Source organism: Perognathus longimembris, chromosome 4 (assembly GCF_023159225.1).
Source record: "Perognathus longimembris pacificus isolate PPM17 chromosome 4, ASM2315922v1, whole genome shotgun sequence".
In the NCBI taxonomy this organism is placed as follows: domain Eukaryota; kingdom Metazoa; phylum Chordata; class Mammalia; order Rodentia; family Heteromyidae; genus Perognathus; species Perognathus longimembris.
Genome location: NC_063164.1, coordinates 91,728,629 through 91,746,522, shown reverse-complemented (window position 1 = coordinate 91,746,522; position 17,894 = coordinate 91,728,629). Strand labels below are relative to the sequence as shown.

The window sequence follows — 17,894 nt, the reverse complement described above, 5'->3', positions numbered from 1 at the left end:
TTTGCCAGTCCTGGGGCTTGAACTTAGGGCCTGTGCAGTATCCCTGGCTTCTTTTTTCTCAAGGCTAGCACTCTACCAATTGAGCCACAGCACCACTTCCGGCTTTTTCTACATATGTGGTGCTGAGGAATCGAACCCAGGGCTTCATGTATATGAGGCGAGCACTTACCAATAGGCCATATTCCCAGCCCCAAGAATTCAGTTTTTTTTTTTTTTTTTTTTGGCCAGTCCTGGGCCTTTGGACTCAGGGCCTGAGCACTGTCCCTGGCTTCTTCCCGCTCAAGGCTAGCACTCTGCCAGCTGAGCCAGAGCGCCGCTTCTGGCCGTTTTCTGTATATGTGGTGCTGGGGAATCGAACCTAGGGCCTCGTGTATCCGAGGCACCACTCTTGCCACTAGGCTATATCCCCAGCCCAAGAATTCAAATTTTTAAACATATTGGAATCAAAGTATTAAAAAGAGTTATGGACTCTCTTTCCCCAAATGACATTAAGATTCAAATATGCTTGTAAATATTAAACAATAAAAATGTTAAATTCAAGATAAGCCCTAGGTGGATTACCTTTCTTTGTAAGATAGTTCATACTGTTAGCTAAAGCAGCAGTCTTGCCTTGGGAATCCAAGACAGAAAATCGAGCATAATCATCCACAAAGAAGTTATCTGGGGAAAAAAGAAACAATGAAATAGATACATAATAAATATGCCTCAATTCAATCTACTATTAATATTTAATTAATACCCTCCTTTGACTATAAGACATATGAAAATGCGTAAGTGAAGTTCTATGTTTATTTAACCACATTTATAATTAACTTCAATTAACACACTTTAAGATATAAAGTTAATGAATACACACATGCTCTGCATAGTTAACACTTCCATATATGCCAGTTTTACTATTCTCATTCCCACTGAAAAATAATGTCTTAATTCATCTCTCCCTCCCTAGTCCATCCACTAGAGTATGCTCTTCCCTTTCCTATGGGATACAGGAAATATGAAACTCAACTTTTATACTTCATGTTTAACATTTTTTTACTGATCTTAACAGAAACAAAAAGTCATTTCCATTTGTTCAGATATCTATCTTCTCTGATCAGTGCCCAGTGGCAGTGTTGCTATTTCTCCTCAGATCACTCTCACTAAAATTTCAGTTTCATCTAGTCATTCCCTGGCTATAAACTACTTAGTACATAATTTATCCCTAGTTATAAAATGTTCTCCAGTCTAGTGTGCAGTAATCTTTCTGGTCTTAAGCACTGTATAAGTACACACAATACTCTCTCCAGCACTGTTCACCAAGCACACTTGCCTGGCTAACTACTCACCATCTATTTTTTCATTCAACAATGCCTCCAGTGCAATCAGACATGCTTCATGAAGAAAAGAGAACACCACAATCTTAAAAAGGAGTATCTTTTTTGTTTGGATCTTAAATGTACCCCAAAAGTCCTTGTGTTAAAAGGCTTGGTCACTAGCTTGTGGTACTACTGGGAGGAGGTAGGATCTTAGCCTCTAAGGAAATACTGGGACCACAGTAGTCCCTTACATAATGTTCTGCCTTAGCACAACAACCAAAACAATGGAGCCAACCGCTAAAACCATCAGCCAAAAATAAACAATTCCTCCTTTTAAGTTCATTTCTTCAAAGTATTTAGTTGCACAGAAGCTAATCCAAGTAACACTTTTTGCAAGGTCCCAGGACAACAAAAGCTAGAGAAGCCTGAGTGATGATGATGTTGCCTTCTAGTCAGTAGTATAAAGGGTTGGAGGCATGGCTAAGTTGGTAGAGTGCCAGCCAATGAGCAAATATCAGGTACTGAGTTCAAGTCTGGGTCTTGGACAAAAAGAGGGCAGGGGAGGGGAGAGGAAGGGAAGGGAGGATGGCAATGCCTCTTTACTGACACCTGTACCAGGTTCAATAACATCCACACATCTGGCCCAGCACTGTTTTTCAAAGCTCCTTACCACAACATTGGGTAGAAAAGGAAATCCATTTGGCATTTCTACAGAGTTTCTTAATGCAGTGAGATAAAAGAATATCCTTCTAGATTTATTTAAAATGTCAGAAACAAGAAAAACTCAAATTCTTCTTGCCTTACTCTACCAAAACTTCTTGTAAGAAGCTAATACTAGCTTTGAAGAAAACAACTTAGCTCACTTTCTCAGCAGTTTCTTTTAAATGTCTGTATTTTTTTCTTCTCTATGTGTATGCTTATAACTATTATATACATACATACACTTAAAATATTATCATATATTTGTATTTTTATCTGCCTAAAAGAATTTCAATTTCAGAACTTGTTTCAAATGCCATAAAGTAACGACCATAAATAAATCTGTATTCTACTCAACTACAACAAACAACAGTTTGATTATGATATCACATATCTTTCCTTCTCCAATAAGGAATCATGACAGGTAAGTGTTGACAGCTCTTCCTTATACCTAGATGTTTGTTGACATGGCCTTCAGCATCTCAACAGAAGATATAAAGGACAAACTACACATGGATTCAACCTAGCTCCTAAAAGGCATTCTTACAGAAGCCAACTGAAACAAAAGTGGAAGCCAAAGAACAAAGAAGAATGGAGAGTGACTACTAATGGATACATGTGTGCTTTGTTTTTGTTTTGTTTTGTGAGCTTGGTACATAACCAGAGCTGGACTCAAACTTGCAATTCTATTGCCTCAGCCTCCCAAATGATAGGATAACAGATGTATACCACCACTCTCAGCAGTATATGGGTTATTTCTGTGGTAATAATAATGTTCTTGTATTAGTGGTAATGAACGCACAACTTTGAGAATAAACTAAAAAGCACCAAATGTGTATTTTTAAAAGTTGAGATTCTGGGCTCGGGCAAGAGAGCTTGCCTCATATAGATGAAGCCCTGGGTCCGATTCCCCAGCACCACATATATACCAACGGCCAGAAGTGGCGCTGTGGCTCAAGAGGCAGAGTGCTAGCCTTGAGCAAAGAGAAGCCAGGGACAGTGCTCAGGCCCTGAATCCAAGGCCCAGGACTGGCAAAAAAAATTTTTTTTTTTTAAATTCTGGGCTGGGAATATGACCTAGTGGTAAAGTACTAGCCTCGTATACATGAAGCCCTGGGTTAGATTCCTTAGCACCACATATATAGAAAGGGCTGGAAGTAGAGCTATGGCTCAAGTGGTAGAGTGCTAGCCTTGAACAAAAAGAAGCCAGGGACAGTGCTCAGGCCCTGAGTTCAAGCCCCAGGAATGGCAAAAAACAAAACAAAACAAACAAGTTGAGATTTTGTCTGGGATGGTAGTTCCATGCTAAAGCACTCACATAGCATATATGAAATCCTGGGTTTTATCCCCAGAAACTAAACAAAAACTTTGTGTTTTATGGCATGTACATTGTATCTCAATGAAATAGCTATTTAAAAACAAAAACAAACCACAGTAAGCTCTAGGCTGGTCTCCTAACTCACTGTGCAGCCAAGGCTGGCCACAACATGCAGTCTTCCTGCTTCAACTTCCTAAGAGTTGCTGGGATTATAGCAATGCACAACCACACCAGGCAGAACTAATACATATTTCTAAAGGCAGTCTTAAGATTCCAGAGTAAAAAAATTTTTTTTGTTTTTTTGCCCAGTCCTTGGTCTTGAACTCCGGGCCTGAGCACTGTCCCTGGCTTCTTTTTGCTCAAGGCTAGCACTCTGCCACTTGAGCCACAGAGCTACTTCTGGCTGTTTTCTACATATGTGATGCTGAGGAATCGAACCCAGGGCTTCATATATACGAGGCAAGCACTCTTGCCAATAGGCCATATTCCCAGCCCCCCAGAGTATAAATTAGTTGAAATATTCATTGATATTATTGGTCTCTGATTCTAGAACAATCAAGAAGAAGAGAACTGCTTAACTGCTTTATGGCCATAGGACACCAATAATATAGATCTATTTTAGTGTCTGTTTAGTTGGCACTGAATATTTTTTGAAGTTAAGAAGATTTCATACAGAAAAAATTGATCTTCTTAGAAGGAAATTCTTGTGAATTTAGAAGCTCATACTATGAAATCAAAGCACAGTAAATTTAAACATAAATTCTTTTTTTTTTTTTTTGGCCAGTCCTGGGGCTTGGACTCAGGGCCTGAGCACTGTCCCTGGCTTCTTTTTGCTCAAGGCTAGCACTCTGCCACTTGAGCCACAGCGCCACTTCTGGCCATTTTCTGTATATGTGGTGCTGGGGAATTGAACCCAGGGCCTCATGTATAGGAGGCAAGCACTCCTGCCACTAGGCCATATCCCCAGCCCTAAACATAAATTCTTGGTATCATCTTGGCTTATCTTCTTAACATTACAATTGAATAAATGCAAAGAATATGAAACACAAATCAAAATGCCAAAATTTGTTTCTGAAATGCTCCTTACTACTTGCTGTTAAATCCAGGTACTCTCGCTCAGCTGTCAAAATCCTAGAATTGATTCGTGGAACAACATTTGGCTGATTCATGATATATTCTACCACATCTTGATCATGAGAGAGTTCACCCTATAGGAAAAAAGATACAGAAAAAGGATTCGGTGTTTAATATAATCAATAACAATTCACTGGGAAATAAAGCATTATTCATTTTACAACAGCTTCTCATATGCTGATAACAGATAAATACTGGTGTGGGAAAACTAGGTGTGGCTGTACTACCTATAATCACAGAATTCAGGAGGCAGTGGCTAGTCTGAGAAACACAGAAAGAGCCTGTCTGAAAAAACACAAGGGCTGGGAATGTGGCTCCATGGCTGACCACTGGCCTAGCATGTGCAAGGTCTTAGGTTTGGTCCCAACACTGCAACTGTTTCTTTCTTTTTTTTCTTTTCTTCTTCTTTTACTTCTTCTTCTTCTTCTTTTAAGCAACTAAAGATAAAAGTTACATGCCATTACCAAGCAGGATGTTTAGTAATATTCATTTTAAAATGAAGAAGCTGGTGGGGATGAGAAGGAAAAACTGGGAGAGAGTGAGGGAAGGGTACTCTTTATATAACTGTAACCCCTCTGTATATCACCTTTATAATAACAATTTAAAAATTTTAAATAATTTAAAAAAGGAAAAAATAAGGAAGCTACAGTACAGACAAGTTAAATCAGTTATTCGTTCAAATGAAATTTTGAAGCCACTCCTATAGTTCCAGTAATTCCACTCAGGCAACTGAGGCAGGAGAATGGCCTTGATTGCACTGTAAGTTCTAGGTCAGCCTGGGCTACACAGAACTCTATCTAACAAAACAAAGATGAGGGCTGGAGTGAAAGCTCAGTGTTGTAGAGTACTTGCCCCTAGCCATGCTAGCACAAAACCCTAGGTTCAATCTCCAGTACCACAAAACAAATGGACTTTATTCTCCTTCTAATAGCTTCATTTCTTAACATAAGGTGGCATACTTTAGAAAAGATCTCCTCTTATACATTAGAGAACATGCAATGAAATTCAACCAAAGATTTTTTTTTGTATGAATACAGTAGCAATGAAATAATTCACTTCTTTCAAAAATCTATTTCTAGTCTTGTTCTAAAAACTAAGCTGGATAAACTATACCAACATGCAAAAAAGTGAGGTTGGGTGAGATCTTACCTTATACCATATATAAGAATTAACCCAAAATAGATCAAAGACCTACACTAAAGATCTAAAAGTACAATGCACTTCAAAAAAAACATTGGGGAAAATTTTCTAACAATGGATTTAGCAATAACTTCTTCAGCAAAATATTTAAAATACAAAGACAAAAATAATAAATTGGACTTATCAAAATTTAAAATCTTGGGCATCAAGACATTATTAAAAGGGATGACATTATCCAAAAAGAAATGTATTCATCACCTGGCTTATGAAACTTTAACTCCTCTATCACCTTTATAATAACAATAAAATAAATTGGGGGAAAAAAAGACAAGCCATGGGACAGAGAAAATATTTACAAAACATATATCTAATAAAGGATTAGAACCCCAAATAAATAAAAACTAGTATAATTCAAATGAAAAGCACAATTCAAAGATGGACAATCCAAACTGCGCAGTGCTTTAGGAGTGGCTAGGAAGTCTGTTACCTCCTTGTTCAACTCTAAGTAACAGAAGTCCAGGAGATCGGCTGCCTAATCTCATTGCTGTTACAGATGGGCCAAAATGAAGATGTGAAGGGGTAATACTGTCCAAAAAGAAATGCACCTATTACCTGACTTATGACATGGTAACCCTTCTGTATATCACCTTTATAGTAACAATAAAAAGATTTAATTTAAAAAATTGAAGATGTGAGGAGGGAAGCATGCCTGGCAGAGTAGTCCCTAAGGTGACTCTCTCAAACCAATATAGTTCCCTATTGGAGGATGGCAAAATAGGGGAGAGGGCTAAAGTGGGGGAGTTTCCATGTATATAGATAGCTGTATATAGATAGCTCTCTGGTACCCAATGTGAGCACCTATGTGTGCAAACTTCCCCTTCCCCATGCCCTGAAAGACTGTTGATGTATCAGATACCACTATCCTAAGTGGGGGGTCCTGAGGGGATGTTCTACAGCTTATGTACTTAGCTGTAGGGAGTAGAGAACTGAGCATAATTCACTGGGTTCTAGTTGAATCTTTCTCTAGGCAATATTCTCATTCCTGTCCTTTCTCCTTATTCCAAATCCACAAGTGATGCTCATACTGGGATTGGAGGTGTTTAGAGCTGGTGGCAGTAATAAAGGGCAAATGCCTACCTCCTCAGGGTACTGAGGACTGCAGGAAAAAGTGGACATCTTACACTCTTTCTTATGGATAGTGGTCCCAGTGGTCGATGGAGGAGTCAAGGAGGAACTATTACTTTATGTGAAGATAGTTTGTTTAAAATGATGGAGATAGATTATGGTGATGATTGGGCAAGATTATGAATTATACTGCATCTCTTACTATAATAAAAACTGCAAATGTATCTACATATGTCTAAATATATCTACCATATACTTTTGAGGGGGATTTTTTTTCCCCAGTTCTGGGCCTCGAACTCAGGGCCTGAGCACTGTCCCTTGGCTTCCTTTTGCTCAAGGCTAGCACTCTGCCACTCAAGCCACAGCGCTCCTTCTGGCCGTTTTCTATACATGTGGTGCTGAGGAATCGAACCCAGGGCTTCATGTATACAAGGCAAGCACTCTTGCCACTAGGCCATATTCCCAGCCCTACCATATACTTCTGATATCTATGAGTGGCATCTGTCTCTGATATTTGGGAGGAAACCTGTAAAAACAGTGGTTTTAAAAAAAGTATCTTTGTTAGTCATACTGGGTCCCTTAGATCACATCTTACAGTGCGTGCAACAAGGTGATACATGTGAAGCCTTAACTGATGCTTACTTGATGATGACAGGTTTGTAATATCAGCAAGACCAACCATATAAATACCAGACTGGGATTTAGAGCAGCATCATATCAATCTGGTATTAGCCTGATCTCTGCCATCCTATTTATATGAAATGCTTAGAAGAGGCAAATCCATAGAAAAAGAAAGTAGAGTGGCTGGGGGAAGGACAGAATGAGGAAAACTACTATTGTGTATGGAGTTCTTTTGATGACTATAATGTTTGGAAATTATAGCTGATGGTTGCAAAAGTCTGTGTAAATAGTCTTAACTACTGGCTTATACATTATTTTAAAAAGCCAATTTTGGCGTCAGTGTTATAACTCCAGTGGTAGAGCATTTGCCTACCATGCATGAGACTCTGGGTTCCATCCCTAAAGCTACAAATTATTTATATTATTTTAATATAAAAAGATGAGTTGAATAGTCTGAGAACTAAATCTCAATAACTATATGTATAAGTATATATACACATATGCACACATACATACATTTATAATTATAAGCTATTTCCAAAGTGAGAATTCCTTAATAATAGTACAAAATATCTCATAAATTCTCACAATTTTAAAAATTAAAAACCTAACCCTGAAACCAACAAAATTTGCGATGTTAGTTACGATACATACAAGTCTTGTGAATATTTTATCCTTATAGGAGAGCTTCCTAGGAGCCTGTAAACCGATTGCTTGTGGCACCTGAAAAAGTGTGATGCTTAAAAGAATGTTATTACCTACTTCAGAAACTATAAAAATAAAAGCAAACTACTCTTTCAAAGTCAACCTGGGAATGCCACTCACCAAGTATACCACTCTTTGGAAGAAAGTAGTCGTCTCCAAAATTTTGTGCATTGTGATTGTTTCCAACTCATCAGGATCTAGCTGTTCCTTCTCAAAGGGCATCCCATTGAAGAGAACTATAGGCAGTGGACCAACACCAGTCTGCTCATAGTAGCCTTTAGCTTCCTAGAACACAGAAAAACACAAAAACAGGTATGATAGAAATAGAACAAAGTGTGTTTTTGTTTACATGCCTTTTCTAAAAACAACAGCAACAATAAAAATATGATAAAGAAGAAATATCTAAAGGTACTTCTTTTTTAAAAAGAGATATCATAGTTACTGGAAATCCAAGATTGAATTAGGGAGTTTAACGTTTAAATGAGGGAATGATTATGTATGTGTAGAACAGGCTACCAAAATATACATATTATGGCCAGCACTGTACAACAGAACAACATGTTGAACTGATGAGTGGCTCTCTAGAAACTCACTTATTTTTGCTCTTCACAGCTGAGCACATACAAGAATCAGTTGCACCAGGTCCCAAGGCAAGAATTGTAACACTAATACAATTATTTTCATTAAATAACACAATTTAATGTTATGTAAATTAATAAGTTATGAGCACTGAAAGAAAAGGTTGTTCTGACTATAAGAATAAACTGGATGATTGAAAACTCAAAAAAGGTACATTGGGTATAGGTCAGACATCTACAGAAGACATGAGAGGGTATTGAGGGTATTGCTCAGGAATAGAGCAGGGTAGTTTAATATGCTCTAAATGAATTAAAAGAAATTTTTCTTCATTCTTGTCCTAATATATATTTTCAATAAACTGATCAATTGTCTTCTTTGCAGTAATGGTTTCTTACTGTATTAAATGTCCCACTGAAAAAAACATTAAATACAAAAAAATTAATTTCCAGCCATGTACAGGTGGCTCACACCTGTAATCCTATTTAGGAGGCTGAGATCTGAGGATGGAAAAATGAAGCCAGCATGATCAATTAAAACTACCAAAAAGCCAGAAGTAGTGGCTCAAGTGGTAGAATTCTAGCCTTAATCACAAAATCTCAGAGACAACATCTATGCATTAAGTTCAAGCCCCAGTACGACAGACAGACAGACATGCACACACACACACACACACACACACACACACACACACACACACACGAGAAACTATCACAAATGCCACCATAAGAACCCAGCCACTCTGCAAGGAAGGGTAAATGCCCAAGGACAGTACACCTGAAAAGAACAAAAGAATTGTTTACCTTCCGATTCTGATCATAAGCAGAATCAATGCCCAAAATGCTGTTAACTTCTACATATGGATATTTCTTCTCCAGGACACTGACCACATGCTCAACCTTTACTTTTTCTCCAGTTCTCACTTTGTTATAGATCTGAAGAAAGAAAAACAGGTAATAAACTATACTTTTAAATCTAAATTTTAAAGTTTATTAAGAAAGCTTTCTATGACTATTGTTCTTAAGAGGCAAATTGATCAAAACAGCAACTCTTCCATTACCATATACCTCATTAAGACACTTTAGGTTAAAATATTTCTTAAAATAATCTAAGCTGTCATATCCAATCTCAAATGAAAAGAATGCACCAAAAAATCTGAATCTGAACATAGTGGTACACAACTGTAATCCCAGCACTAGGAAAGATGAGGCAGGCCAACTGTGTAACAAGACACTGTGAAAAACCAAATACAACACAACAAATATCAAAAACAAAATAACTCATGTGTATAATCTTTAGGGCAAGAAGTGTTGAAAAGTATGTATGGCATAATCTCTGTACTTAAGAAACATTAAAAACAAGAGAGAACTGTATATGTGTATACTTCAATACCTCTAGGATCCAAGGTAAGTTTAATGATTCTATCTTTAGGGAAGATCAGGGAAGAGAAAGACGAGAGGTATTTTAAATGGCTAGTAAAATTACTGGATTAAAAAAATAATGAAAGGGCTGGGAATGTGGCTTAGTGGTAGAGTGCTTATCTAGAATGTATGAAGCCTTGGGTTTGATTCCTTAGTGCCACATAAACAGAACAAGATGAAAGTGGCACTGTGGCTCAAGTGGCAGAGCACTAGCCTTGAGCCCAGAGAGGCTCAGGTCCTGAGTTCAAGCCCCAGGACTGGCAAAAATGATGATGATGATGATGATGATGATGATGATGATGAAGAAGAATGTGTTATTTTGTAATAAAAACTCAACAAAAGTGAAAATTTGAATAATCTCTTCTTTCATGCACATATCCAAAAGGAAAACAAAAACTTTAAAGAGAGGTGCGAAGTTTTTGAGGATAAGGGGGGTATTTTCTTTGTATAACCTATAGCCAATACCAGACTTATATACATGGAAGACCTTCAATAAATATTTGCCAAATAAATAAATGAATGAACAAAAAGTGTGCCAAATGAACTTTTAAACCATAAATATAACAAATAATAAATCAGACTAACATCCTGTTAATGAGTAAAAGTGGTAAAAATCAATTGCTTTAAGTTACATTTATAAAATGGTTTGCACTCAAAAACAGAAAGAAAAAACAAGAAAACAGAATTCTTTGAACTTGAATATGTTAAATGCCGTGTGTGTGTGTGTGTGTGTGTGTGTGTGTGTGTATATATACACACATACATACATACACACACATACATATATATCCACAAATCAGGGCATTTCAGAGTTCACAATAAAAAGGGGGAAACAAGACAGTCTAAAAGGATTTTTATAGCTGGGCTTAGTGGTTCACACCTGTAATCCTTAGCTACTCAGGAGGCTGAGATCTGAGGTATGAAGCCAGTCAGGGCAGGAAAGTTAGATAAGACTTTTATCTCCAATTAACCATCAAAAAAGCTGGAAGAAGAGCTGTGGCTCTAGTGATAGAGTGCAAGCCGGGAACACGAAAGCTCAGAAACAGTGCCTAGGCCTTAAGTTCAAGCCCAGAACTAGCACCCAAATAAATAAATAAATAAATAAATAAATAAATAAATAAATAAATAAATAAAAGATTTTATTTCAATAACAAACTAAATCCTAATTTTAAAATATTATAAGAGTCTCAAAGGGGAAATAAAAATTAAATGTTTTTTAAAATAGAGAATATCCTGTTTACTAGCAGGTATTAAGTAGTAATTTCAGGCCACAAAGGGGAAAATGTATATCTTAATCTATTCATCTGGCTCCTAAGTAACCTTATCTTAGCTGAAATCACAGTAACCACTTGTTAATATTAGTTAAAATGTAAAAGTAACCCCTGAAATTTAAAACACTTAAAAAAGTTTATATGAATAACTTCTGTTAATTTTTTCTCCTTACCAGAAAAATACTGAATTCTCTTACCACATACTGTATTCTATATGGAGTTAAGTTAAAAAGCTATTTACCATTCCGAACAAAAACCTACATGTGTTAGAGTCTGGAAGGCATGATAACAATCCTTTTCTTGAACAATGTAATTATACGCTCTAAGAACAGCCACTCCAGCATCTTGCATCCCATCAACATCTTCAGAGTCATCAACCACAAATATAAAACCAATTCTGGAGAGGGGAAAAAGAAAAAGCAAAATCTTAAAGAATGTAAGCAGCCATAAGGAATGTCATGCCTGTGGTCTCCTTGGGTTTTTTAGCTGATAAGAAAACAACTATCCCAAGTGACAGTTCCCATCCCACTCTAACGTGTTTGGCCAAGGTATACATACATCATTTACAAAACAGGGGTTAGGCTTTTCTATCATTAAAGCCAGCTATTTCAGAGTCATGAAAACAAGGGTGTTGCTACAGTTTTACATAGTAATTTTAACTCTTTTTTTTTAAAACAAAAATTGAGAGGTAAATTTTCAGACTATAAAAATAAAGGGACAAAGAGGGACTCTGAATATAACAAAAGCAATACCAGAATTATAAGTAAAATGAAATAAAAAATGTAATTGTCTTATAACAAAAGAAAAGTTTAAAGTTTACAAAATTTAAAAATAAAGGAATAAACCACAGATACCATTACATATCTACAGACATGCCATAATAAGATCCCTTGTACTTGAAAACTGTGCTTACAAAATATCTGTCTGTGGTCTATAGTTTCCCTGATAAAGTACTTAGTATGAGATCTTCTTTTTTGTTCTTGTTTGGTTTTTTGCCAGTCCTGGGGCTTGGACTCAGGGCCTGAGCACTGTCCCTGGCTTCATTTTGCTCAAGGCTAGCACTCTACCTCATGAGCCACGGCACCATTTCCAGCTTTTTCTGTGTATGTGGTACTGAGGGATCGAACCCACGGTTTTGTGTATGCAAGGCAAGCCCTCTACCGCTAAGCTATATTCCCAGCCCAGTATTAGATCTTCTTAAACTGCTGGAATATGCAGAAGAAAGTAGTAAATGTGACTTATATATGCTCATTCATAGCACTTACTTAGCTCGGTGCTGGGTTTGGGGTATACTGTTATATTTGTTCACTAAAGTTATTTTCCCCTTTATTTTCTTGACTCTAATTTAATTTTCATCAATATGTAAAATTACAAGCATTATTCCAGAATATAAATGTAAATATCTCAACACAGATCTGTAACACCCTACAAACAATATCCCATCAAAACCAACAGTGAAAATCTAGCCACAGAGAGCTCCATTGGTAGATATGGCAATGTGTCTGTCTGCAACTACAAAAGACCATACAATAGTTTATAACACTTAGTCCTTGGCAGTCTAACAACTATCCTACAATTACCCTACAATTTAGTAGCACTAGACTTGTACTTCAGAATCACAAACAAAACTTCAGCGTAATTGACTATATAATCAACTCAACAGCAGTGGTACCTTAGTGGTATATGATTACTAAGGAACATCTCTGCTGTGTTCATCAACTCTGATGTGCTCTCATGTGCAGGATCAACTATGAAAACCTGTTGGGGGAAAGAGACAAGAACCATGAAGCACATTTATTCTAATATTCCTAGAATAACAAAACTATCATTAGTGTTGTACATTAAAACAACTATTCTCTACATAAGAGTTGTAAGATCAGAAAATGCCTCCTTCTATATTCAAACAATGTGGTAGTAGAGGCAAGATAATTTTCTCATGGATTTCTCCTGTTAACATATGAATAGTGATCCAGATTACTAGTACCTACTCTACTACAAAGAACAAGTTTTACCAACTCTCCCACTTTAGAAAATGAAGACTCTTCTTTTTATATATTCACTTCTTAGTTCTAAGACTACAGTAATAGTCATCATGTATTAAGCCCTCACTATGCTCTAAGGAACTTATACATGTTCTCGCTTTTAATACAATTTGCTCATGGCAGAAAGGACCTTGAGTCTTGTTAAGCAAAAGGGAGTTTCAAGAATGAGGAAAGTACAGAGGCAGTGCCCCATGCAAGCACAACCCCATCTTAGCTCACATCTGCACCACTTCTTCTGCAGCCATGAGAAGAGAAAGAAATGAGAAGGAGGTAGAGAACCCTCTTGCATGATTTCACTAAAGCAACAAAATGAAGAACATCAAGTAGGAGCTGACAAATAGCTTGCTTATAGATTGTAATTAACTAGTAAATTTGAGGGATTCTGACATTAAGGAAAAAAACAGTAGTAATATGAATCTTCTGAGTAAAAAAAGAACTGTCTTGAAATTTACATAACACTGCTATGAGCATAAAACTTCTCCAAAGAAATAAAAGCTTTAAAATACAAAGCTAAAAAACCTAAAAAGATAGTCTAAATCTTAGTATTCCCGATGGATATCTAAGAGTGGTTGAACACTGCTACCTCACTGCCCAACAACTCATTCCAAAGCTCCCATGTGAACAGGAGTACAGCCAGAGCTGACAGTGGGGGCTATAAGAAAGCAGTCACTAAAAGACAGAAGCAGGGCTGGGAATATGGCCTAGTGATAGAGTGATTGCCTCGTACACATGAGGCCCTGGGTTCGATTCCTCAGCACCACATATATAGAAAAAGCCAGAAGGGGTGCTATGGCTCAAGTGGTAGAATGCGAGCCTTGAGCAAAAAGAAGCCAGGGATAGTGCTCAGGCCCTGAGTTCCAAGCCCCAGTACTGGCAAAAAAAAAAAAAAAGAAGCAAACACTCTACATGCAACAACAATGCAGGAGAGAAAACAAAGGAGAGGCAACTATGAGCAGATGACAAGAAGGTTTCCTTACCATGTTGTGCAAGTTTTTTCGGATCTGCCGGATAACACCAGGAAAGGTGGGTCGTAGCAATTCTTGTAGACTAGAAGGCCATGCATTATATCTGCTATCAGTCTCCAAGTTGTTAACCCACTAGAAAGGAATAATATAACATGGCACACACACACACTTATCACCAGCTAATGAAATATAAAGTTAAGAAAACAGTAAGACTTTAAGAATCACACAAGGAATAACCTGTTTTGGTTCTTCAAGCCACAGAATAAGTAAAGTTATCTGAAGTCAACAAAATCAATAAAGGATTAGGATAAAAAATATCAGCTAAGTGTCAATGGTTTATGCCTATAATCCTAGCTACTCAGGAGACCAAGGGCTAAGGATCACAGTTCAAAGCCAGCCCTGGCAGAAAAGTCCATTTAAGACTCTTATCTCCAATTAACCACACAAAAAGACAAAACAGAAATGCAACTATGGCTCAAGTGGTGTAACACTAGCAAAAAAAAGCTCAGGGGCAGGACTCAGGCCTTAGGTTCAAGCCCTAGGACTGGCCCACGTGTGTGTGTGTATGTGCATGTGTGTATGTGTGTGTATGTGTGTACACGCACATAGACACACACACAGACACAGAAACAATGTAATAGCCATAGAAAGAATGAATAAACAGCATGATCCTATAATTTGTCTTTAAGTAGATTTCCTTACTTATGTATACTTAGAATCTTTCTGGAAGGATGCCCAAGTAATTTTTCTGTTGTTTTTGTTTCTGTTTTGTTTTCTGTGCTAGTCCTAGGGCTTAAACTCAGGACCTGGGTACTGTCCTTGAGCCATTTTTGTTCAAGGCTAGCATTCTTTCACTTGAGCCAAAGCTCTACTTCTGGTCTTTCTGTGGTTAACCGGAGATAAGAATCCTGGGGATGAAAGGTGTATCTCAATTGGTAGAGCACTAGCCAAAAAAAAGAATCTCATGGACTTTTGTGTCTTGGCTGGCTCCAAATTGCAATATTCAGATCTCTGCCTCCTGAGATATGTGTAACCCTAAATCACTTGGATTACAGTTATGAGGCACTCATACCCAGCTGTCATTTGGGTTTTGGGGTTTTTTTTTTTTGCCAGTCCTGGGACTTGGACTCGGGGTCTGACCACGGTCCCTGGCTTCTTTGTGCTCAGAGGCTAGCACTCTACCACTTGAGCCACTTCCAGCTTTCTCTGTTTATGTGGTGCTGAAGAATCGAACCCAGGGCTTCATGCACGCTAGGCATGCACTCTACCACTAAGCCACATTCCCAGCCTTGTATTTAAAAAAATAAAAGTCTGACCTCAGACTCAAGGATCCTCCTGTAACCACTATTACAACACCCAAACCCAATTAATTGTTAATGACTATAACCTTTAGCAAAAAAAGTGATGACTAACTGATGACTAAGGAGAATTATCACTATATGCCTTTTATACATCTTAAATTTTATGTTATGAAAGTATGATTTACTCTAAAAACAAGTGAAATATTATAGACTATATAATAGCCTATCTACATGTATCAACCTGCAAAATCTTTAAAAATCTGTTGAATAAAAAAGAAAAGGTCTTACATGATTTTGTGACAACATTCATAATTTAAAACTATTAATGAGTTTCTTAGTTAACAGCCTTATTTAAAAAGCTATTGAAGATTATTATCAATGATCCCCAAGCCACTGTTATTTGTAAAGAAAATGAAAAGAATAATACATAAGTGCAATGCCAGCATCTAAGAGGCTATATTGGGAGGATCTTAATGTCAAGTCCAGCCAGGGCTACAGAGAGACATCTCAAAAGCACAAACCAAAACTAACCAAAACAGAAGAGAATGTAGGGATTGGCATTATGATGGATGGTCATCGCAAAAATGAGATCAAGCTTGTTGGATATAAAAGGAAATGACATGGGATACCAACAGACCTCTGGACTATCTAAATATTTACAGTATTTAACAGAAAACAAAAGGTTAAATATGTGATGGGGCAATGTGCATCAACTTCCGAAGCATGACTAGCAGGGAGGAGCCATGACAAACTGGGAAGGAACACAAAGAGGTTTACAGCTAAAACATTTCTTTCCCCAAGAAAAACACAGATCTGACACAAAATGATTATTTAGTAAGAATGGTGATGAGACATATGGTTTCTAAATCTGTTAATGTAGAAGTATATTATATTCATTCACCCTCTTTAAAACTATTTTAGCAAAAAAATAAACATTTATCAAAATGTATAACTGGCCAGGCACTAGTGGCTCATGCCTATAATCCTAGCTACTTGGGAACTGAGATTGGGAGGCTTGTAGTTTAAGACCAGACCAAGAAGAAAAAAGTTCATACTACAGCTCAACCCAGAGCAGGGTCCAGTGGCGTGCCTAAAATAGGTGAGCTATTAACCAGATGCATGCCAGGTAGGAAGAGACCCTGTCTCAAAAGTTATTAGTGCAAAATGAAGTAAGCTCAGAGATGCAAATGATGCAAATTTTCTCTCATATGTGGAAGCAATATCTAAAATACAACTAGGCATGATAACATGTACAAGGCTCAATACATTTACACACAAATTGACCAAAGGAGGGTATATTTTGGGGAGGAATCTAAAGGTTCAACTCTTCTAAAGTACTGTTTATCAAAACAAATACCAGGAAATTGGAACATGTTTTGGGGTAGGTGGGTACAGAAATGGAGGATGGGTGAGCCAAAAGGGTCAATGTACACTTTGTAAAAAATGAACTGTGGCAGGGCTGGGGATATGGCCTAGTGGCAAGAGTGCCTGCCTCGGATACACGAGGCCCTAGGTTCGATTCCCCAGCACCACATATACAGAAAACAGCCAGAAGCGGTGCTGTGGCTCAAGCGGCAGAGTGCTAGCCTTGAGCGGGAAGAAGCCAGGGACAGTGCTCAGGCCCTGAGTCCAAGGCCCAGGACTGGCAAAAAAAAAATGAACTGTGGCAGAGCATTGGTCGCTCATGCCTGTGATCCTAGCTACTCAGGAGACTGAGATCTGAGGATTGTATTTTGTAGCCAGCTGGGTAGGTAGGTCCATGAGACTCTTATCTCCAATACACACACACACATACACACACACATAAAAAAAGGAAGTATAGTTGTGACTCAAGTGGTAGAAGTGGTAGAGAACTGGTCTTGAGCAAAAATGCTCAAGGATAGTGCCCAAGCCCAGAGTTCAAGTCCCAGGACCGGTACAAAAAAACAAAAGAACTATGTAACTATGCATGGGAGGGGGGAAATTGGGGAGAACAAAGGAAGGAGTGACATTGTTCAAGAAGCATTGTACTCATAATCTGACTTAAGGAATTGTAACCCTTTGTACAACTACTTAATAACCATTAAAAAAGGTAATCAGTGCAAAAAGGGAGGTGTTACTCAGCAGTAACAGTGAACTGTGATCAAGAGCCAGGTCCTGAATTCAAACTCTAGAACTGTCCCCCCACCCCTGACCCCACCAAAAAAGAAAATGGTATAAGTTATATCATCAAGTGAAAACTCAAGTAATGATAATCTACTGTCTATATTATTTCTCTCAATAAAATTTCTCCAAAATT

At 37.6% G+C, this 17,894-nt stretch overlaps 1 protein-coding gene across 3 annotated transcripts in view; it reads right to left on the bottom strand.

Moving 5' to 3' along the window:
- Uggt1 (UDP-glucose glycoprotein glucosyltransferase 1) overlaps positions 1-17,894 on the bottom strand; it is a 128,468-nt gene that overhangs the window by 40,229 nt on the left and 70,345 nt on the right. For all 3 annotated transcript variants that reach the window (XM_048345677.1, XM_048345678.1, XM_048345679.1), the window contains exons 14-20: positions 14,328-14,447; positions 12,981-13,066; positions 11,570-11,705; positions 9,420-9,551; positions 8,161-8,325; positions 4,403-4,523; positions 562-660 (exon numbers count right to left, since the gene is read on the bottom strand). In XM_048345677.1, coding sequence (XP_048201634.1) covers positions 562-660; positions 4,403-4,523; positions 8,161-8,325; positions 9,420-9,551; positions 11,570-11,705; positions 12,981-13,066; positions 14,328-14,447 — 859 coding nt within the window. The remainder of the gene's footprint in view (positions 1-561; positions 661-4,402; positions 4,524-8,160; positions 8,326-9,419; positions 9,552-11,569; positions 11,706-12,980; positions 13,067-14,327; positions 14,448-17,894) is intronic.